At 36.7% G+C, this 24,054-nt stretch overlaps 1 protein-coding gene across 1 annotated transcript in view; it reads right to left on the reverse strand.

Annotated features, from left to right (window-relative positions):
- The window catches only part of LOC140138834 (regulator of MON1-CCZ1 complex-like), a 52,238-nt gene that overhangs the window by 22,442 nt on the left and 5,742 nt on the right, over nt 1–24,054 (reverse strand). Inside the window, exons 2-6 of the mRNA XM_072160604.1 lie at nt 15,953–16,029; nt 13,974–14,058; nt 13,014–13,070; nt 10,729–10,887; nt 10,107–10,175 (exon numbers count right to left, since the gene is read on the reverse strand). Of these exons, the coding sequence (XP_072016705.1) occupies nt 10,107–10,175; nt 10,729–10,887; nt 13,014–13,070; nt 13,974–14,058; nt 15,953–16,029 (447 nt within the window). The remainder of the gene's footprint in view (nt 1–10,106; nt 10,176–10,728; nt 10,888–13,013; nt 13,071–13,973; nt 14,059–15,952; nt 16,030–24,054) is intronic.

Below are 24,054 nucleotides of genomic sequence, written 5' to 3' on the forward strand. Positions count from 1 at the left end.
TCAGACCCCCTTCTAGCATAATAGCACTCAATATCCATACAATGAATATCCCCAGCAAGAATAAACCAGCTGTTATCCTCAACTCTCACAATTGCAACTTCTGAAGTGTAACCATTACTTTCAAAAACTTTCAGTTTTGTTTCATGTTTACCTGACACAGAATATGTATCAATTAGACATGACCTTCTTGCAACCATAAACTCTCCTGTCTCAGTCACTGTAATGCCGCAGGGTATATCATCTGTTGACTCCAGATCAAACTGGTGTTTGAGTTCAGATTTCTCATCCTTGAAAACTGGAACTGACGTCCTTGCTGAGAAAATTACTGCTAATATGCCACCGGGCCCTGTTGCAATTTGATCAATAGTTGTGTGAAACTTAAAGTTTCTTTTGACCTCTACCTTTCGTACCGGAACAGATACTACTTGCCCCAAGTTTACTAGAGAATCTTTCAAAAATCCATGTGAAGTGAGCCGAAACAATCCACTGTCTGATGATGCATTTGTTCTATCAGCAATCTCCAAGTCATTAAACTTTTTTGCCAATGCTGCATGCTGACCTAAGTAGTCATGACAGCTGCCCTTTTCTATCAACGCTTTAGTATCATTAACTACAGTTTGCAGATCATGCGCTCTCTTGTTCAATGCCACCTTTTGATGTTCACATTTCTCCAACTCCTGACCTTTACGTAATTCGGTCCTAAGTTTTTGTGCTTGCTCCTCTACAGCAGCAAAAGCCATCGCAACAGCTCTATCAATATCATCCTCTGATTGCTTGAGATGAATGTGAATTCTCTGCTCCCATTCAGTTACATAATGTGCCTGTTTCTTGAGGTCCGATATTTTCTTCTCATTTCTTTTCACTGTTGCTTCCATAATTAGCAGCTTTTCACTGTGTACATCAATCACATTCTTGACATGATGCCGTGGTCGCTCATGACTTACAATGATACACGCTTGACATATGGTCATTTTCACGGTAAAGGGTGTAACTTTGGATTTTTAACATTTTGATCCGTAGTTTTCTAATAAAGCCACAGAATTCCATGATTTTTGGCCACATAAGTCATCTAGTTAGCAGCTACCTTGGGTAGCATAATCATCTTCGGAGTTACATGCTCAGTTTTAGCAGGCTTAAATGTACCTAATATTGCCATTTTGAAAAACTGTAAAAACAGTAACATTTTTGTAAAACCCTGTGTTTTCTTCAGTTAGTTCATGGATAATTTTTCTTATCCTGAAAGTACGGTCATATGTTCAGTAAACACTGCCACATTAGATTTAATTGTGAACAGCCCTGTATTTTTGAGAACCGGACTTCGATATTTGTCGCTTCGAGGCTTCATTTTCCGTTAACAATTGTTAACAAACTTTGTGGGTATAGCTTTGGTTCATAATTCTTGGTTATTTCTTCACTTCTTCTTGATTCATAACAGTTGATATCTTAACTTGAAATGGGTAACAAAATTAGTTGATTTGCAAGCTTTTAAAATTTTTATAAAATCTTGACTTCAAAGAGCCGATTTTCCGTTAACTTTTTGAAGCCTCGAAACAAACTGTTCAGCAAGCTTGGGCAAATATAAATAAAAGAGCTCATCCAATCTATTTATCAAAATGTAGCAAAGTAGATCCTCAAGTCACTTGTTTTTAAATCATGGAGATATATATCACCGCTTGAAAATGGGACCCAATACAAACTTTCCGTTAACAATTGAAGCCTCCAAACAAATGAAGCCTCCAAACAACAGTAAACTTAATTATCATCTATGCATATCTAAATTGGTATGTTCCATATTGATATCTGCATTGTAATTGTTGCATGATATGTGCAGAATGTCATAAATTTAAAAAAAATTGATATTATGGTTAATGCTTGAAAAATATACTGATATCCAACAAAGCCCATTACGGAGGCTTCACATGCAAACAACACCATACTTAACAAATGGGTGAAAAAATTATCATGTTATAAATCTGCAATATCTGCCGCATAGAATCATTGATTCAATACACACAAGAAAATAACAGCTTAGATGATCCCAACAGTGTTGTTTTCAAAAAACTACTTCTGCCATGTTTAACCATTGTAAACATGAAGCCTCCAAACAAAAAAAATGACTTGCTGTGATAATTTAATTTTTGTCACAACTGAAATTCAATACTTAGAAGCAAAGCATGAAAATTGGTAATTGTGATATTTTTTACCTATTTTTTCATGTCAACTGGTAGTAGTTAGCCAAATATTTTACTTTTATGATCACCTGTGTTGTTAACTGAAGCCTCCAAACACAAATCGCTTGAATTGCCAATTCTAAAAATAACTCCAATTTCTGTGAAACTTGGCTGGGAGGTTCCTTTCATCAAGTAGTATTTGTACATGAAGTTAGACATTTAAATTATTTTAGGAACCCAATTAAAACTTAAAAAATATGTTTACGGTTGGGAAATTTCCATTGCAAATGACCCTTGATGTTAAAAATTTTCAAAATTGCAATTACAAACATAGCAAAACATGGTATAAAATTTAACTTATATCTGTTGACTTACTTTGGAATGGGATTTCACATGTATTCCAGCTTTCATGTCATAATTTTCTGAGCTTATGTAAAATACATTTTTTCTTAGATTTTAACCAAAATGTTATGGAAATGTCAAATTTTTTATCAGAAATCAAAAGGTTTAAGCCTTGAAACACTATTTTACTGGAATTTAAGTTGCTTCTATGCATGATTACAGTAAACAGAAACATATTTAAGTGGTTTGAAATTTTGACCCTAAAATCAAAAGTTACACCCTTTACCGTGAAAATGACCATATAGCAACTTGACAAGTCAAACAGTAAAAGTGCAGTTTTTCACCTTCATGTTTTTTACACAATGGAACACTATGTGATATCTTCTTAGCTGAAGTTGGCCTACTTCTGGCAAGTTTATTTGTGTGCTTTTGGTGTTTCTCAGCAAGACTTCTCAATCGAATATTAGTAAGCAGCGTACTTATGTCCCCATCTTGAACGCAAGTTATTTTCCTACACTCCGGGCAAGAAATCTTGTGTGAGCCTTTTTGGATCAGCTGGCGCAGGCAAGGCTGGCAGTATATATGAGGGCAATTCAGTTGTTTCGGTGTGTGTGGGTCTATGAAGAGATAACAGCACAGTGGACATGTTAAATCCTCTTCTGCACTAGCCAAGTAGGATGAAGCCATCATTACATGTTACAATAAATACATTTGACAATGTCGCATGAAAAGAGTTCTACAGCGCTCGAATCATTTGAACAATGTGAGGTAGATGCAGGCCAGCAATCGACCAAACTGCTTTGAAGCACCTAGATTTATACTAGGATATATTTATAGTTGATTGACTTATCAGATATCAGATATTATACACAGTCATCTTCCCTCTGTACAAGTTAGGTACATGTATGTACCCAAGATGCATTTGTGCTGGTACTATATATAACCCATTATAACCATTAGCATACTAATGATCAAAGGTAGATATTATTATTATTAAACTCTAAATCTGAAACCTAATCTGGATTCTATACCTTAACCCCCTGAGCACTCCCTGCCGATCTAACATTGGCTCTGATTGGTCAATTACATATCTTCATTTAAATCGCCAATCTAAATGGAGCTTTGCAAATACATGTACATGTAATTCACCCCATTTTTTTTGTGTGGTGAAATTATTCTAACAATGTTGCTGATTGGTCCAATTGATAATAAAAACTTTTTGACCAATCGGCAGGTAGTTCTCATGAGGTTACACGCACCATTTTAAATGGTTTATTTCCACTAACCTAAAACCCATTTCATCTATTAATGTGTGCCCATTTTTCATCGAGATTTCCAAGTCATGCTAACCAAATTTGTTACTTCCCAGCTGCAGGTGCTCAGGCTAAAGTATTTTGCAATGTAAGTTGATTGAGCATGTCCACCTTCTACTTATAATGGTGCAACAGGTTATACCATGTCGTGGCAGGCTAATGCATACCTATAAAAATTTATATTCTTGATGCATTTTGTTATTTTATGTCAATTAATTTATGCTGCTGATGTTTGTCCCAGATTTAAAAAAATGAAAAAACTTGTTCTGCATTATAAATTACGACAATTATCACTGTACCTTCACAGCTACACAAGCATCAAGGAGCCACGATACAAATGAGAATTGGCCGTGTACATGTACAACACAATCATATTCATCACCTGACTAATTAAATATTAAACCATGAAATCCAGTTTGATCAAGTTCAATGCCAAAGACAGCATAAAGTTCACAGTAGTTAAACAAGCCATGAGTTGTATGCATGAGAAAGACAAATATTAGAACTTATATCCATGTAAATAGCTATATAGGTTCCTGTTAGACTATTATTAAGTTAATGCGGCAAATGGTTTAATACGTGCCACCCGAGAGGTTTTAAAAATTTGTAGACAGTTTTAAACCAGCTCACCAGAATGGGCAAAATCATTAACATGAACACCATACACACATATTTCACTTGTCATATATTTAGAGATCTTAAAATAAAGCAAGATGTCAATTTGTTCCATTATAACTGCCCAGAGCACTAATTATATTGTTTACATAATTGCATATGTAAAAAATGGCCCAAAATACATGTATGTGGAGATGGTTGTGTTTGATACATGTGTAGTTGGAGCATGGAGGATCATGTGTAGTAGAGTTACTGGGTGGGTGCTTAATAGGGGTATGGGCGGTTAATGGAATGAATACACTGTATGCCCAACACATATGTTCTGGAACATAATTTGAAGATTTGGCTACATGTCCAAAATTGATCTTCTGATTTAAAAGCTTGATCCAAGGCTGAAAAATCAGAAATTTCTGCACAATGTTGATTCCCCTTTGGCATGATTTTTACACACTTGACATGTATAGACCATTCAAATACCATTAAAGTGGACATACTTTGACATGAAACCAGCACTTTCTGATCACTGTAAAGATTTCACACCACCAAATAGTATTATATGGTTGTGCGCCCTTGAATTTCATTTCTCAGAAAAACCCATGCCAAATTAAGCATTACAATGAGCAGAAATTTGCATAATTTTAGCCAAATTTGGATTGATCATGATTAGTAATATTAATTCCTGCAAGTATGCCACACATGGGAGAGATCGAGTATTTTTAATGATTTTAAGCAGCCTTTTCTATACAGAAACACTGGCACAATTTTGCCTGTACAATGTAGATTAGGTAATTCCCAGACATCATAGACTTCAGGGCCAGTCGTAAAATATAATGACGGTCAACCTATATTTTTACCCACCCAGAAGGATCAGGCTAGGGCTAATTTGAACCATCATAGCTGTCGCTAAGAACTGGGTCGTTCCTGCAAAGAAAAAATGACGTTTTCTGAAAGCAAATTTAGTACATATGGGGATCTATTTGGTGGTGTGAAATCTAAAGCCACACACTACATCTTCAGGGGTATTTTCAATAACAGCAAAATATCAGCTAGGCTTGGGCAAGGCTATTCAGGTCTCTGTCTGTTTATAGATAATGAAAGATATAAAGACAATCAAATAAATTTCAGACAGCAAATTATTATTTTTAGAACTTAATTTATCTAGCAAGGTTCCTGTTGGTAGCTAGATTAGATAACTTAATTTGACCAGTAAACAAACAACTGTTCAAGTGCAATGTTTACTAGTATGAAAGGGCAATGAACTGCAAAGTGCACGTAGGCATAATTTTTCTTTAAATATCTGCATTTAACAATGATTGAACCTGCCTGAGAAAAAGACATTTTTTTAAAGGAAAAATATGATCAAATTTTACCATTGGATAGATAAAAACCAAAATATTGGAATTTATTATTTATAATGCATTTATACTGATCAACCACTTGACTATTAAAGTAGCCAAAACGCAAGGGGTTTGTGTGGATATGCAGCTCTACAACACACCAGAGAAAAAGATAAGATCCTAAAATTTACATCATATAGCTTGCTCAATTTTAGGATATATATATGGAAAGCACAGGGTTGCACCAAATAGTGTACTTTGTCTCCTGGTATGTTCATTAAAATATTTTACGACTTCTTACTGTTTCCAGTATATCAAATCTTATTTTGGTTCGATCACTAACAAAAATCTGGAAAATGTATCCACTTTGTGGATTTTATGGTAATTAACAAACAAAGGCCATCGGTTTAAGAGGCGTTTCATTGCCTCGTTGATCTTGTGGTCAAATGTCACCGTCTATATATCAGGTTCTAAGAGGCGGTAAACTGGTTTAAGCAATACAAAGGTCTTGGTTTATTTGGTGTTTTTATGAGTCCATTAATCTTGTACTTTACACAGTTATTTAACGGTATAATTCCGAGTTCAATTGAATGCGTTCATCATGATTGATAACATATTTTTAATCATCAAAAATTGACTATGCCATAGTCTTGTCTACATATAAATACAGTTAGAAACTCAGTCAATTATCTACTTTGGATCTAGACTCTACACTGATGTTTTGTAGAACTTAACAGCTTTATCATCAGCTACAGCAAGCAAACCATCGTCTGTGAAAGCGATAGCTCTGGGGTCCTTCAGTCCTTCCACAAGGCATGCTATTTTTTGTCCAGTGCGCCAGCAGTATTGCTCTACAACACCACCGTCTTCTGCATCTTGTTCTGCATCTTTACGGCCAATAAGCAAACAGTCGGTTGCCTTATCATAGCACATAGCAGTGGGATTAGCGATCTCGATGCTTGTCACTAAATGTTCATGATGTTTTGGTTGACGATAATAGGCCTGATTCAAATCACACCAGTCCTTACCCCAGAAACGAAATACACACACTCGGTCCTCTAGATTTGATACCGCAATATGCATATTTCCATACTGCTCATATACAAGAACTATCTGCCACGGCACCAATTGTATTGATTGCAAATTCACTGATGTTTGAGGCTTTACTTGAAGCTCTTCTGGAGAGACCCATGTCGCAGTGTATGACATGATACGCCAATAATGGAAATCCCCTGCAAGAATGTGCCATCTCTCATCACTTTGAGTAATTGCAACAATAACCAGCTTAAATTCATGATCCTCAAAGAGGATATGACATTTTTCATGTTTTCCTAATGCAGAATACACATGAAGCCTCGTACATGGAGATTGATATGAAGCTCCTCCAACCAAAAACTTTCCTGTCTCAGTCACTGCAACAATAGTCAGTGTCCGTAGAAACTAGATCAAACTGATGCATAAGCTTGGCTTTTGTATCCTGACACATCTTGTAAACTGGAACTGACTTACTTTCTCGAAAAGTTAATGTTAATATACCACCAGGCCCTGTTGAAATGTTAATGATAATGTTACGGAACTTAAATTTACAACATGTATGTAGCTCTACCTTCCGCACTCTTACAGATGATACTTGTCCCAAGTTTAGTAAAGAATCTTTCATGAATCCATATGAAGTGAGGTACACTTCACTATCTGCTATTTTTTCTCTATCTGCAATCTCCAAGTCATTAAACTTTTTTGCCAATGCTGCATGCTGACCTAAGTATTCATGACATGTGCCCTCTGCTATCAACGCTAGTATCATTAACTACAGTTTGCAGATCATGCACTCGCTTATTCAATGCCACCTTTTGACGTTCACATTTCTCCAACTCCTGACCTTCACGTAATTTGGTCCTAAGTTTTTGTGCTTGCTCCTCTACAGCAGCAAAAGCCATCGCAACAGCTCTATCAATATCGTCCTCTGATTGCTTGAGATGAATATGAATTCTCTGCTCACAATTAGTTACATGTTGTGCCTGTTTCTTGAGGTTCAATATTTTCTTCTCATTTCTTTTCACTGTGGCTTCCATAATCTGTAGCTTTTCACTGTGTACCTCTGTCACATTTTTGACATTATGCTGTGGTCGCTCATGAGTTATAGCAAGACATGCTAAACAGACAGCGACTTGACAAGTCAAACAGTAAAAGTGCAATTTTTCACCGTCATGTATTGTGCACAATGGCACACTGTCTGCTTTTTTCCCAGCTACTGCTTCAGGTTTTGTTGAACTTGGCTTGACATTGGGAAGCTTTTTGACATGTTTTTGGTGCTTCTCAGCAAGACTTCTCAATCTGATATTAGTTGGTAGCAAGGCGATGTCCCCATGTTGAACGCGACTGATTTTCCTACACTCTGGACATGATATAACTTGTGTGCCTTTTTGCAGCAACTGTCCCAGACACAGTTGGCAGTATATATGAGGACAACTTAGTTGTTTTGGTGTATGTGGGTCAATGAATAGATAACAGCACAGTGGACATGTTAAATCCTCCTCTGCACTGGTCAAGTAGGATGATGCCATGGTCAAATAGTGTATGTAAAATTAGCAATGTTCAACATCAGAAGAACATGTGATTTCAGTCATGACCATGAAGTGGGTTAATGCCGTATTGGCCGGCTGTGTTGCCAGTTTGTTTTGAGGTCTAATATTCCCATTTGTGACAGATTGCTATGAATATTCATAAGATGATGTTCAATGCATGTAGCATACCTCTTAATACAGGTACAGTTATAAATATAACCTTTGTAATTTCAAAAAATATTTGAGTGCTGAATAAAAAAGAAATGAAATGAACCATATATGTATATATTATATGTATGCAAGTGTACTGTATGTATCAGAGCCAGCACATGTATATGGCCATGTGTCATACGTTGGGACCCAATTTCGTGACATGCTATTTTTATAGGTAATTGGATGAAAACATCAGTTTTGAGATATTGGTTATAACTTTTTATATACCAATTACAAGTATGTAAAAGTATATATTGCTGGCCATATGGAAAGCATAAAGAACATAGATTACAATGACCTAAATTTGAAATCAACATTCAGGGTGTGTGAGAAAATATACAGGGTGTACCAATTAATTCAGCAGCATTTTCACAATCTGAGGTGGTCAAAATCAAACAGAGCTTGAAAAAGCACACCAGAAAATATATAGCTTTAACTTTGTACAGGGTGCGATGCTTGCTTTTATCTATACAGGGTGATCAAATTTTTCTTCATTATTATACCTAATTAATTATTAAAAAATGTTAATAAATGCCAAATAGCTGTTTAAAATACTGTAAGTGGTTTAAGTCACAAATAATCAAACCACAGAGACTCTTCATTTGACACTTTTGGACTTATTACAAGCAACTCTGAAAATTGACTGTTTTACATAGAAGTCATTGGAAAAGACATGGGGTGACCCACAAACCAGCTTGTTAGTCTAATTAATGAATTGAAATTTACTTAATTATTTAAGTACTATATGATTGCTATCAACCTTGATACTAAATTAATCATGGATTTTAGTTTATCAACATAAAAGGGAAAACAAGCATGTCATCAAACTGTGCTGGATCCTTTCCATACAGTTTGTATGGCTCTGTGTCCACACCTCCATATCCACACCTCCTCCTACACACAGGCACAACACCTAGACATTGATTCACAACCCTCAGCACAATATACAAGATGTCCCTGACTACTACTGATCCATATCATTCCATTAAACTACACAGGGACTTGCCGCTAAAAAGCGCACACCTAGACATTCCACAGTTGACCATCGTAGTCATGATCAGCTCCCAGAGTTTTGTATCGGTTACAACAAGACAATTAGCAGTAAGTTCCTTGTCCAGGGGAATTTACAGGTAACTCAATTTTTACACGAGAGCGTACTAACCACTGCCAGGGTTCAAACTCGCAATCTCTTGAACCATAGTCAAATATGTTATTGATTGAGCTAACTTTCATTTATATTTATTCTACCATTGAGACAATGTGACTGGGAAATAGGTTATATTTCCATTTGAACAAAAAGGCTCCCCAAGGGAATAACAATTAAACCAGACTCTCATCTGAAGGGGCTGGGAACTCTATGTTCAACTCTACGAGCAAACTTAAGCCCCTGGTTTTATTTGATTGAGACACTTTGAATCTAATTGATGGTCCTATCAAGCAAAGTAACAAACAAACAAACAAACAAACAAACAAAAATCATGTGTCTCTCCTGCTATAACAGGCAACACAAATATGTCTGGCACTGCTAATTTATACCATTGAACTACTTACCCTAAAATGAAATGGATTGAGTACATTGCCTAGTGTAGAGGATGAAGCTAGTAGCAGAGAATTCTCAGCCTAGAAAATATGAAGCATACAAAAATACAGTATGAATGAAAACATTAGAATCCAAAATAAACATCATTGCTCTAAACCCTTTTTGTCCCCATCAACCTTGATCAATCGCCTTTTTCAGTTCATTGAGTTATGTAACTACACTGATCTGTACTGGTATGCAGCAACCAATACTCAATTGCTGACACTCAAAAGGAATTTGAGGTCTTGCTGACTGGCACAACATTTAAGTACAACTGCATTTTGTTCCTCAGATCAGTTGTCAAATCACCTCAAAACATTTTGTTTAGACATAACATTTCATCCAGCACTATATTTAGACTGGTTATACTACAAGATTCTTATTGTGACTGGTACACGCGAGTACCTACATATAGTATCAATGCTCCTACTGCACAGGACCCACCAACAGTGGTACTGCACTGGTACTACACTGGTACTGCACATTACCAGCCAAGTACCTTGGTGACGGTGTACCTGTGCAGGCAGTCCCAATACTAGGAATTTTGTAGTGTACAAGACTGACATGGTACTGACTGCACAATAAATAACTTACCATAAAAACAAACCAGTTGATATTTAAACTGCTAGTCTTCAGTGACTTCAATGTTTTCTTTTCTGGTATAAGTTGGTAGAGCTCTAACCCATGGTCTGTGATAAAGACTATCTCATTCACACTGGTCCAATTAAACCCTATGATTTTGGTGGTTTTCCCCTATTGGTACAAAATGGAAAAAAATGTTAAAAGGCAACAGAGGGAAAAATCATTTATCAGATTTGTGTTTAAGGGCCAAATATACATTGGTTTGCTTTGATTACTGTGCATTTCAGAGTGTTCAAGGGCCAACATCAATAAATAATTGGTTGGCATATTGGATATGGCCCGCCTACATGCATTGTGAATCTCTGATTTAAATCAAATGCATGAATGTTATCATTGAGAGGGGTATGTTTAATTTGGGCAGAATGATTTTATCGCATGATTTTGTTCCAAAAATGGAGGCTTATCACCCAAACATTCTTATTCTAAATGCTTTGAGTCACATTGCTTCAGGAATATGGATATAACGTGTCAAAGCAAACTTTAATACATTTGTATAATCACGTTAGCTCATATCAAATATTATAATACTCTTGTACCACTATTCCGAACCTTAGTCCTCATATTAAGTTATTTCATGTTAAACTAGAATTTCGCGGTTCTCGACCTGCGCGGTTCTTGACGCAAAGAGTCGGCTGCAATACCTCCATCTTGACGCCCATCATTTTAACCGGTGCAATTTCACTTGACCCCAAAATGACCTTCACATTATTTGCCTCACTAAGGTGACCATTCCCACCAAATTTCATGAACCTGCAGCAGTCTATGGTGATTTGACCCCGGATGACCCTGAATGACCCCAAAATGACCTTGACATTTTTTCCTTGTTTCAGTGGTCATCCCCACAAAATTTCATGAACTGCGACAATCTATGGTAATTTGATCTCGGATGACCTTGGATGACCCCAAAATGACCTTGACATTTTTTTCCTACAGTAGTAGTTCCCACCAAATTTCATGAACCTGCAACAATATATGGCGATTTGACCCCGGATGACCCCAAATGACCTCACAATGGCCTTGCGATTACGCAAATTTTGTGCTGAAAAGCAAATCAGATCATGTACCTCTGGCTGTGCTACTCTCGACCAAGTTTCATCACTGTAACTCGTACAGATCTCCAGATAATCTGTGCACAAGGGTTTTGCTTGATATGCATAAATTATGCAATTAGGTACTTCATTACCATATTTTGTGATGAAAACCTGCTAAAATTTGGAGACCACCAATTGCCACCCCTCCACCAAATTGCATCACTATACGCCTTATTACCAGTTCCGAGAAATTTCACTCGCAAGCTCGGACGGACGGACAGATGGACGGACGGACGGACGGACAACCAGGAAACATAATACCTCCGTGGAGGCATAAAAAATGTGAAAACCATCACCTACCCTCTCTGAGCTGTTCTAGATGTACCTGTGAATCAAGTTGTTGCTGGCAGTGGTCACCAAATATTTTGTGATCAGAGGGAAGGGGCAGTCTCAGGACCTGTGGTGATCAGAGATTGTGTGCATGGTGGGTGTGCCCTAGTCACTAAATAGGATGTCATCACAAGGGCTCTGTGCATACACATTTTGCAATCAGACCTGTACTGTGCTAATCAGAGGATTTGTGCATGGTTTACGCCATAGTCATTATAGACTGGACTTGTGTTATATCCCAAGGGCTCTTATAAAGAGCTATACACCACCCTGCTCAGGGTAATGACAAAAATATGATTTTTTTCTCTGAGCGCAAAGTCTCACTTCTGATGGAGTACAGCATGGGTAGGGTCGTCAATCAGCTCACCCCCCCCCCTTTTTAAATGGTGGTTTTATACATGTATGTCTAACATGTCAAATCCTACTAAAAGGTAAAAAGTCATTGACCTCATCAAAAAGAACTGGCACTCACCTTCTGGCTTCAAATCAGAGCTGTACAGTTGTCTAGATAAAAATACACATATCATTGATGCAATTGCAGCATGCAACAACAACTGCACAAAAATTCACAGTGATGGTAAAACTGCTACCAGCTGTGGCTAGTAATGTCACTAGTAAGTTGCACTTTTGGTGTGGTAGTAACTTCTGATCGATATATCGGCAGTCGCTTTTCCAATCAAGGGATGTGTGACGGAATTTGATACATGTCACCCAAAATACTACAGTCCTTGCAATTGCTTAGTACGACAAAGGTATATTTGTACAATAAATAGGGAGATACATGTAGAGCATCAAATGTCTAATTGTTGACCTTACCTTACAAGTCTGTGAGTACTCTGTAGGGTCTGCTCCCTTGGTGAAATTAATGAACTCCTGTGAAAATAAAAATCAATCAAGACCATTTCAAATCAAGATCGGAATAGTTAGGAAAACCAGGTGCAGTTAGGGGGTTAAAATAGCGGACAAGAAAATCATGAATCACAGTACCCTTGGGATTGCAAACACAGCTTATTATAAATAATGTTGAGCGTTATACAAAGGTTTGCACACCTAATCGACACAACCACTGCCCACACAATACAAATAAGGGAGGACAGTTTTTATGGTCTACTTAGCTCAGAAATGCTTTGCTGTCTTCGATAATGGGTCATGTTCGATAGGAACAAGCGAACAGTATACGAGTTTGTTGATATCTATCGGAACGTTCAGCAGAGCAGCAGGATTATAAACACGGCCGATGGTAAAACCAAAATCAATTTCCTTTGTGTTCAGTAAGTACATAACGACCCATTCATCAACTACTCAAGTGGTCATTAAATAAGCATGTTTCGGGTCGTGTCTGCGCTCAATAGAAAGTAAATAATGTGTGTAAGTTTATGTTTACATAAAGTGGTGTAATTAGGTTTCAAGGGGTTGTTAATTCAAGCATGGTCGTAAAATTGATTCCATCGATATTTTGGTCAATGCGTTGTATCGGAGTAGAGTTGTCAATTGAGCGGAGCCTAAAATAGTTTGCTACAGGCTTTAATGGGTGTGGGCTTTGATAAAAGCCTGCATGGTACCTCTCTGATACAATGCGCTATCGAAGACAGCAAAGCACTGCTGAGCTTAGTAGACCATAAAAACTGTGCTCCCTAAACACTTCAAATTGACATTTACCAGACACATGTCAAAATAATCCAAATATGCAATGTGTTTTACTAAGCAGCCATCTGCTTTTGACATGAAACCAGCTACATGCATCTATGCCAAGAAATAAATAGGTAGTCTACTTACAACTGTCTTATGTGACCTTTGTACAGCCAGCACCCTTAGGTCGTGGGAAAACTTGATGGACATCACAGGCCCCTTATCCTCCATTCTAGAAATAAAAAAGAACATGACAAATATTAACCATAACAGTCATACATGTAGATACCACAAAATACCACAATGAAAACCACTGCGCATGAATCCCAGGGTCTGCAATGACGCAATCACCCTTAGTGTTATATGCTCATGGAATCGCTGCCCGGGGCAGCGTACCCGTGTGTGTACTGGTCTGTGATCGTGCGCTTGGCATGCGAGAGGTCTAAGGTTCGAATCCTGTGGGTGCCAAGTGACTTCTTTCTTCATCTTCTCTCATTTTTCGTTTCTTCTTTAACTTCCGATAGCAAAAAGCAGAGTTGGGTGTTTGGGTTAATAAATTCCTTGCTTGTTTCATTAAAAGAGTTACTTAAAAAGAAATCACTTTTAAATTTGTTCTAAAGTGTAGAGATAGTCTTTGTGCAGTTAACATGAATGCCTCCTGCCACCGAAAAAAAAACCCCCTACATGTAGAAAGGAGAGGTGGACATTTGCACATCTATTTCATCAACATTTTTAATTATCATTGCTTCATTACAATGCACATACTGTACCTGTGTAACATTGTCACTGAGGTATAATTTGTGCATATTAGTGTCATAGACCAGACGGGGAGGTCCTCTTTTGGTCTATGCACTAGTGCGTTAGCCTTTTCACCACAATGTCTTGGGTTTGAGGCTCGGCATGACCAATTAGTGACTCAAATATAGCACAGGATACTTCAATGAATTATACTTAATGGCTGGGGTGTTCGTGACAAACGGGTGGCAGCAGTGGCTCCTGGTGTTTCTTAAAACCAGGCGGACCGATCCATTGGAAAGAGTTAAGAATTAATCAAAATGCCTGGCCGAGTATGCCTTGTATCAAGGATGACCAGACCTTATGGTGATAGGATGCGCCTTAGTAGGAGGGGGAGGGGAGCATGGTCACTGAGGTATAAACTTGTGCATTTTGTGTCATATACCAGATAAGGAAACCCTCTTGGTCTAGATGCACGAGCATAAGGCTCGGCAGGACCAAGTGACTTAATGAAGATAGCACCGGATACTTCGATGAATTTACGCCTGATGGCTGTGCAGTTTGCAACAATGGGCTGCATGATATGTATTACATTTAAAATCACACTATCCCTGTGGATGATTTTGAAAATATCTTCCACATGGATGGGGAGTATTAATTTGAAATGGAATGAACACATTATTAGCAGCTCCATTTGAAACTCCAGGCCTTGCCGTTTAGATTGTAAGGGCGAGTGGTTAATCACTCGCTAGCATGATTGTAGGCGAGTGGTCGAATTTTCACAAATATCACTTATTTAGGAAATAATCAAGTAGAGTTTCTGTCTTGACACGGTATTTATGTACATTTATGTTGAAATGCTGTGAACATTTTTCACTTTCACGCTTGGAGGGAGTACAGCATCGATTAAATACTGAAATGGCTGATTCAGTGGCTGATTTTGGGAGATTCGCAGCGAGTGATATTTAGTGTCTATGGCGAGTGGAAAATCGCTCACTAAAAATCGAGTTTAGGCGAGCGGCGGCGAAGCGAGAGCTTATCGCCTCAAACGGCAAGGCCTGAACTCGCTCTCGCTCAGGGGCAGATTCAGGTTGAATATTTCTCAGAGGGTGTGTGAAATTCAAATGGAGCTGCCTAATGTGCTCATTCCATTTGAAATTCATACTCCTCCTGTTCCAAAATCTTCTGCGGGGGTAATGTGTATTTTCAATGGAATAGCCCCATAACTTTGCTCAACTGACTTTGTAGTTAAAAATGTAATTTACTACACCAGTATGACTTAAAATTTTATGTCTGTAATACAATGTATAAAAATGTAGGACTACATGTACTTTAGAATCATGAGGATCTTTTATTATTTTACATTTGGCTCAAAACATCCAATTTCTTACCTAAATGATGCACTTTGGCGGTCATCTTGACCCTTAACAACCACGCCGAGGGCACCTCCTGAACGGACAGCAAACACCTGAAACAGAATTAGATCAAATATGGTAATAATAATCAGAAATATTGAACTTTGTTGAACAATATTATCTCAATTTCTTGCCCAGAACACATGAATTTTAAATCCTTAAAATCCCTGCCCAAAAGGCCAAATGCAATGTAAATGGCGTATCCTCAGATTAATTTTGAAGAGGATAATGACATTATAAGTCATCCCATTTTCTTGTTCAAAAAAAAAAAAAAAAACTGAATCGGGGTAAAGTGCACCAAAATTTTCTCAATTGTGCCTGACTGGCCGTACATCACGAATGAGCCGTAAAGTTGGCAAATTGTAATCTGAGTTACAGTGTAAAATGTGCATGAAGGTCGTATTCATATACCTACCTCAATTTGGTGCAACATTTATCTCATTTTGATAGCACCAGTCAAACACCTTTTAAACCAATCAATAATCCTATATTGCTGAAGAGGATAATAATCTTCTACATGTCTACAGAATTCTTAAATAGCTCTAAGTCTTTGTTTGATTTGGTTAAATCCTGTTCAAATGGTGGGTTACAATACAAAGCATTGTATTTTGTCTCTAGAGGTAGGGGAGATTGGGGTTAGTTGAAACATTTTTCACAAAATCGTCTTTTTAACGCAAACCGATTACTTTCAAGAAACACTAACCATATCAGTATAAACATATACATACATGCTACAAATACAGCCTTAAACTTTATTGGACCTGCTTATGATTATTCATATAATCCAATTTGAAAATTTGAAAAAAAGTGTTTCAACTAACCCCACCTCTGGGGTAAGTTGAAACACAGGGTGGGGTTAGTTGAAACACGGCTTGTAAAAATTTCAAAATAATTATTATTGTGTTGTTAGGGTTATACTTCCCTTGAAGGCACCCTTTAACATACAATCAGAAAAAAAAAATGAATAAATAAATATGTGGGAGTTCGGGTCAATACTTTGGACACAAGGTGACGAGTGTCACCATTGACCAAAATATGAGAAGCCTAAAATATTATAAAATGTACTTTCTGTGTGCACTTTTTGCTTGTATTATTGCTTCTTAACCATATTAAAGCAATATTGAAGAAATGGTAAACATGTTACAAATTTTTAAAAAGTCAAATTTTTAACCATATTTTTCTATGCGATTTTCACGTGTCAACTAACCCCACCTCAAAAGTTTCAACTAACCCCGATGCCTATTTTTACATTTCAAAGTTCATTACACAAAATAAGAAATACAATAAAACTTTTATTTAACATTACTCTGGGACTTACTACTAGTGCTTATGATACTCAAAAAATAATCCCCTGAATCTTCAAACAACATGGAGATAACGATCTTTTCTGAGGGGTATAAAATTAGTCAGTAAGTCAAAAACAGATATTCCTTTCCCAAGCCAACACTGGTGGGGCATCAGTGCTGTTGTTAATTTGGTGGATGACCCTTACTAATACCTATTACTAGGTGCCAGTATTTTACCAAATTAATTTTTTGTGTCAGAAAAAAATACAATGTTTCAACTTACCCCGCGTTCCAACTAACCCCAATCTCCCCTACCGTATGTATTTACAACAACTGGTTTTTTTGTTTCGTTTTTTCTTACCAGCAATTGATGTGGAAAAAGAGAGACATGTAGAACCAAAAAGGTACCATTTTGTTGAAGGAGCAAAGTTCAACAAACCATAACCCCGCTTCTGGATATTGTTTGAAGTCAAATGATACCATTTTAAAGCTTATGATATATATTTTCTCAACATTAAGTGATGTCTTACCATGTTATTGAATAATATGTTTGTCTCTTTTAATTTTACTGTACTTTATTTAATAATATTGTATATAAGCAAAAAGGGGTTTTTTTTGAGGGGGGGGGGGTCTTTTATCACTATACAAGCAATATGATCAGAATTAGATTAGAATTAGTAATTTTACACTATTTTGTAATTAGTGTTGGGCAACTCAGTCGACTTAAGTCAGAGTCGCGACTGTTAACACCAGTTTGGCAACTCAACCTTTGCTATTGTGAAAGTCGACTTTTTACTAGCTTATGACAGCGTTCAAGCTTCGACTTACTTTTTGTGGCCAGAAAGGTGGAAACGTAAAGTGAAAGATATCCTACTTAAAGTAACATTTTCTAGGGTGAAATTTTGTGTAGAAACCGAATCTGAACATAAAAAATGCATAATTATCAACTTGAAAATGTCCCCATAGCACTGTAGGCCTACAGGCATATTTCTGCCAAAATCCTCAAATTTGAGGGAAAATTTGCACTAAAAAAAAGAAGTCCTTCAAAATGGGGATACTTAGGGCTAAATAAACACAAACTTGCTCTAGAGGGCAGTGGCGTAGATTTCTTTTTGACATTGGGGGGGATGGTGTTGAAAAAAAGTCTTGAAGAATAGTGAATCCAGGACCTTTTGGCGACAGAATAAGTTGATGTTACAAATGCGCGCGAAAATTTTTGCTATTTTGAAGCAAAACTGATGAAATATGGTGCAAAAGTGGAATAAATGCGCGCGAAGCGCTTGAAAATTTGCATTTTTGGGGCTAAAATGGGCAAATATGAGGTTAATTTGGTCAGAAACCTATATTCAGGCATCAACATTGGGGGGGGGATGATTGTATGGAGCATCCCCCCCTGGCAAAATATTGGGGGGGGGGATAAATCCCCCCATCCCCCCGGGATCCACGCCTATGCTAGAGGGAGGTATTGGTAAGAGCAAGTTTGTGTTTGTTTAGCTTTAACTTCCCAGTTTTGAAGGACTTATTTTTTTTTAGAAAATCCAATAATTTTTTCACACGCTCAAAATTCTTAGGGGTGGGGGTACATGTAGCATACATGTAGCATACATGTATTGCAAGTTATTTTCTTTTCAGTAAATCTAGCTTACTTATTTGTTATATCACCATTTAGCTATTGAAATACTGAGCAAAAAGACACTTTAAGCATCCCTATAGCTCATACCATTGTGGAGATATGGCCTTTTCAATTCGAAAACGAGGCAAATATTGTACTTTTTTCCAAATTAATTGTCACCCGAATGCTCGAGTTTCTACCGCTGCTATGAAAATAAAGAAATATAAGGATCCCATTCAATGCTTTTAATATCACAATTGTGTACCCTTGTTTTAATACACAGTTAGCATAAAAAATTAGGCTCTATTTAATAGTGTTCATGTTCATACACTCACAGGAAATCTGCAAGTCAATTTTTTTGTCACCCCAAACCAGCTGTTTTTGGCCAAAATCGGACATAAAATTGAATTTTTCTTGAAATCTATAAAAGATAGGGAGTTTTAAGTGCCAAAATCTGAAACTATAGATGATATTTTACCCTTGGAAACATATAAACGATCAAGAATTTTGATTGTTTTCACCCCTAAATAAATTTTTCACACATTTGTCCTCCAAATCGAAGTCAAAGCTTGAACGCTGTCTTATAAAATGCCTATTTCAGGCCTAAATTTCTCCATTGTCTTAAGGGGGTACTACACCCCTGGCCAATTTTGTGCCCATTTTTGCATTTTTCTCAAAAATTATAGTGGATTGGTGACAAGCAAGAGGGGCAAGGACTACAACTACTGCACTGAATATTCAGCAACTCAAGGCAAGTAGTTATTGAGTTATTGATCAGATATTGGTTTTCCCTCATTTTTGACTGTAACTCCACAACTGTTGTCTGTGCTGAAATAAAATTTCCAGTGCAGTTAGTTGTAGTCCTTGCCCCTATACTATACATATCTTACTTGTCACCAATGCGCTATAATTTTGGAGAAAAATGCAAAAATAGGCACAAAACTGGCAGGGGTGTAGTACCCCCTTAAAAAATAACAATTGAAGAAAAATGTCCAGAATCTTCAAAGTGAAGACAATTTTGCTGCATGGTATTTTTAACATTATTAATTATACAAGTTCCGCATGCATTGTTTTCATCTATATTTACTTTAACAATCCAACCTTCAAAATTTATGACCTGCAAAAGTTGCCGACTTGGTCAAAGTTGTGACTTCAAAGCTTCCGACTAGTCGACTTCAGAAAAGTGCATGTCACCCAACACTATAAGTATTTGTAATATTTACAAGTGAATGTTGGTGTTTAAAAACAAGCTAACAGAAGGCACGCCTAACGGAAGTTTGGTCAAGTTCTGACATGCATGTGATTTTAAATTCTAAAACAATAATTACGGTACGTCAAAGTTCTCATGTTGCGTCCATCTGGAGAGAAAATGTGAAATAATTCCAAACATTTGATTTCTTATCAAGAGAATGAACTCCCAATAATTACAAAATATATTAATTAGATAATAACTGCGCACCATCTATTTTGAGGTCATTGTGTGAAATCGGAGGGTTTTGTTTTGGGCTGAGGTATTTTTCCGAGGGAGTGGTAGCTTCCGAGGAAAAATACAGAGCGTGCTCTGCTTCGCAATAATTTTTTGCCACCTGGCATAGAAATTGGCCTAGCTACAACCCTTCCCCGGGGTGGTGAATTCTCAAAGTGGTCTGCCATGACTGCCAAAAATCCAGGGTCAGAAATTCGGCGATAATCCATTCTCGCAAAGATTCTTGTCAACAAAACTGCAAGAATCTAAATGATTCGTGTAAATATTTCAGTTTATCATAGTATACAAAAATATGGCGAGAATGGATTCTTGCAAAATTGCACTGGGATTGGGAGAATCCAAAAGGTCGCATGTCACAAGTTGGTACCCCAAAAAAGGTGGAGGTGTTACAATTTTTCGAATGTAGGCGAATGAAAAATGTCATAGTGAACCAACCCCTTGTCCTACATGTATTGAGCTACTTTGGGTCTCATTTTAAAGCTAAAGGACAGGGCTAAAACTGTGTAAACTAGTACGGTACTGAAAAGTGAGTCAAACTAAATAAATGGCATCAGTTGGAATTGAAAATTGACGGGTGGAGGAGCAGGTGGGTCAGGAGCAGGTGGGTCAGGAGTAATGTATTAGCATAGGAAAATGTAAGATTTCCATAGTGTTGGTTTGAATAAATTATTGTATCTTCATAACTCCTTGTCATATTGAGCTTTTTAATGTCTCATTTTAGAGCCAATTACTCAAAGAAAGAAGATTGACTTCAAAATTGATCAATTTCATATTCCACATTAGTTTCTCATTACATTTTGTACCACAGGTTGCCTCTAAATGCACAGATGGACAATTCCACCATTTATACGGATGTTACAAATACATGCAACTTGCAACTTTTAAGTGAATAGCACACATGTTTGCTGTTAGGATAACACTTTATTTCTTAGTATGCTTCTAGTACACACTCTAATGTTCAATATAATGAAGCAATTTTGTTTTGGCTTCCTTAGTTAATTGGCTACAGAAATTAGAAACGAGCGTTACGGACGTTACGCGAAAGTGCCTGCCATTTTGACAGATGGTACATATCCTTGAATCGCCATTCATTTCTGTGTCTTATTTTTTTCTGTTAACTATATTGAGCAAGCCCTGACTCCATTATGTAAGTTTACATGAAAAGCAAGTTTGAAATTAATACTCCTGTACCGTCCTACACTGTTGATTTAGTGTTACGGACGTTACATTGTATCTCAAATGTAACATCCGTAACGTTTTTCATAATGAAAAAAAAACTGTCAAGGTGCTTCCTCAGATTTTTTTCTTTACTATCTTGAAGTAGGTCTGACATCAATCTATGGAGGCATGATTAGCAAATTTGAAATAAATGCTCCTGTTTTGAGCAATAATGTTCTAAAATTTTGTTACGGACATTACAAAAGGCACTTTTGGCATGGAATTGGCGAGAAGTCAATGCAATCAAGTGCAAAAACTGCAAAGGGTCCATATCTACTTTAATATTCACTCTATCATGATAAATGTATGTATTTTCTGAAAGGAAATTGCACAAGGAAACTAATTTTGCATTATAAAAATGGTAGGAAGTAGTGTTGGGAAAATATGAATGATGAATTAAATTTTAATTTAAAAATATCAACTTTTTTTTTTGCTCTATGTATATCGTGAATGCGATTACATAATTTTTTTTTTGAAGGGTGAGACCCCCCCTATAATTCACCACCGGGGTACACATAATTATTGCACCACCCCTACATTTTTTGTAAGCTTTCTTCTCGGGTAGGGTATTATTGTCAACCATCCTACCACAGTACGACGGCAACTTCGTGACCTCTTTTGTTTGACAGAAAATTTATACGGGTTGGTGAACACGAGTTACGTAACGCAATGTTGAAATTTTAGCCGGCAAACACGTCATCAAAATAGCTCCAGAAATGGAAGACACGGGTCGTATATTGCTCCATTTATGTACCCTAACCACAGATAAGATATCAAACATTGTGTAAAGCAACAAATAACTTGTAAAAGTTGAATTAAATAGACAATAAAGAAGCTTGATCATGTCAAAAGTAGCTCGGAAAATGAGAAAAATTGCATGTCACGAACACAAAAATGTTCATATCATCAAGCAAGAAAAAGCGCCGGAATCAAAAATGGGTGTCATGTTATAGAATAACTAAAGTGAGCTTGCCTGAAAATTTCATCAATTTTGGTTGGGGTATATTCCGAGTCGTATATTGAACATGTTGAAATGTTTATCTTTGTGCGTGACTACTGTCACGCGATATATTGTAAGGCCGATGTTTTTCCTGCAAAGAAACTTGCATTGTCAATTGTTCATTGTTGGTTATTTACCTTGAAAATAATACTCCCAACGTTTAAACAATTTTAAAGTCAGCATAAAGGTTTGTGTTACATTATTTGGACGGTGTTAATTCATTCCAGAAATAGAATATACGAGTGAGCCATGAGTGGGAATAACATTGCTATTATTACCGTATCTTTCAAATCACTGGTATGGCTTGGTGGTAAATACCGGGGGTAAATTAAATATTTGGAAGTTCGATCTTGGTTCGAACCCCTCTAGCACCTCTCTTTGATTTTTGATTTTATTTTAACTAATTTTTTTAAATCCTAGTTTTCATATTTTTATTAAATTTGAAGTTTTGTAATTCCAAAATTATAACAATATTTATAATATTAATAAATAACTGTCAGGAAGGTTTTCACATTAGGCCTACATTTGAAGCAGGATAGGAGTAGCGAGATAAAAATGAAAGAAAACACCTAAATGGGGGATTAAATAAGACATCAAAGCTCTATCTGGAAAACGAACTTCTGCTGATTCCAATTAGGTGTAATCCGAGGTGTAAGTTGGACATTGTGTAAAAATGACAAATATGCCAAAATATTAGGTTTGAAATTGCATCTCGTGATTTAATATGAATGCATAAAAGCTCATAAAATATGTTGTCGATAGGGAGGGTCTAGTCCAATTAAAAAATCGTGAAAATCTGTGTTGATGTTCCTTTATTTGATAGGCCTATATAATCTTGAACTAAAAATTACTTAAGTTTGACATGCTTTATTTGAAATTATTTCATGAAAGCTACTGAACTTAAATGCAATTTTTAAAAAAGATCAAATCAAATGTAGGATTAGGCCTAAATATGAAATACTTAGCAACAAGAAATAAATCATGAAAAAGGCGGGCCTTCAAGCTGCATTCATTAGGCCTATATTATTAAAGACAAAAGGAGAGAAAAAAAAGAAAGAAAATGGAACTGAAAAATTCTAACAATAACATGATGGGAATCGAACTCTCAACCTTCCGCACTGCAGACCTTCGCTATGTCCACTAAGCCATCGCATCTTGTTCTTGCAACGGGTATTATTTTGCTATCTTATTTCTCGTTCAACATGTTCAAGTATCTCACTCATCAACAGTCTTTTTAAAACTGTGTGTACTTCAGTTTAAATGAGATGATACTACCTTCTTTGACGACTACAATATTTTGTTACACAATAGAGTATTTTGCATTAATAAAATATATAACAATAGACGTTTTTAATTGCTACCTATATTGATCAATATAACATGCATAATAGACAGCGCCGGCTGGGATCCATTTCGTGAAGCATCGTGACACTTGCAACGTGCGCTTACGACACGAGAACTCAAAGAACACAACTT

Source organism: Amphiura filiformis, chromosome 18 (genome assembly GCF_039555335.1).
Source record: "Amphiura filiformis chromosome 18, Afil_fr2py, whole genome shotgun sequence".
NCBI lineage: Eukaryota > Metazoa > Echinodermata > Ophiuroidea > Amphilepidida > Amphiuridae > Amphiura > Amphiura filiformis.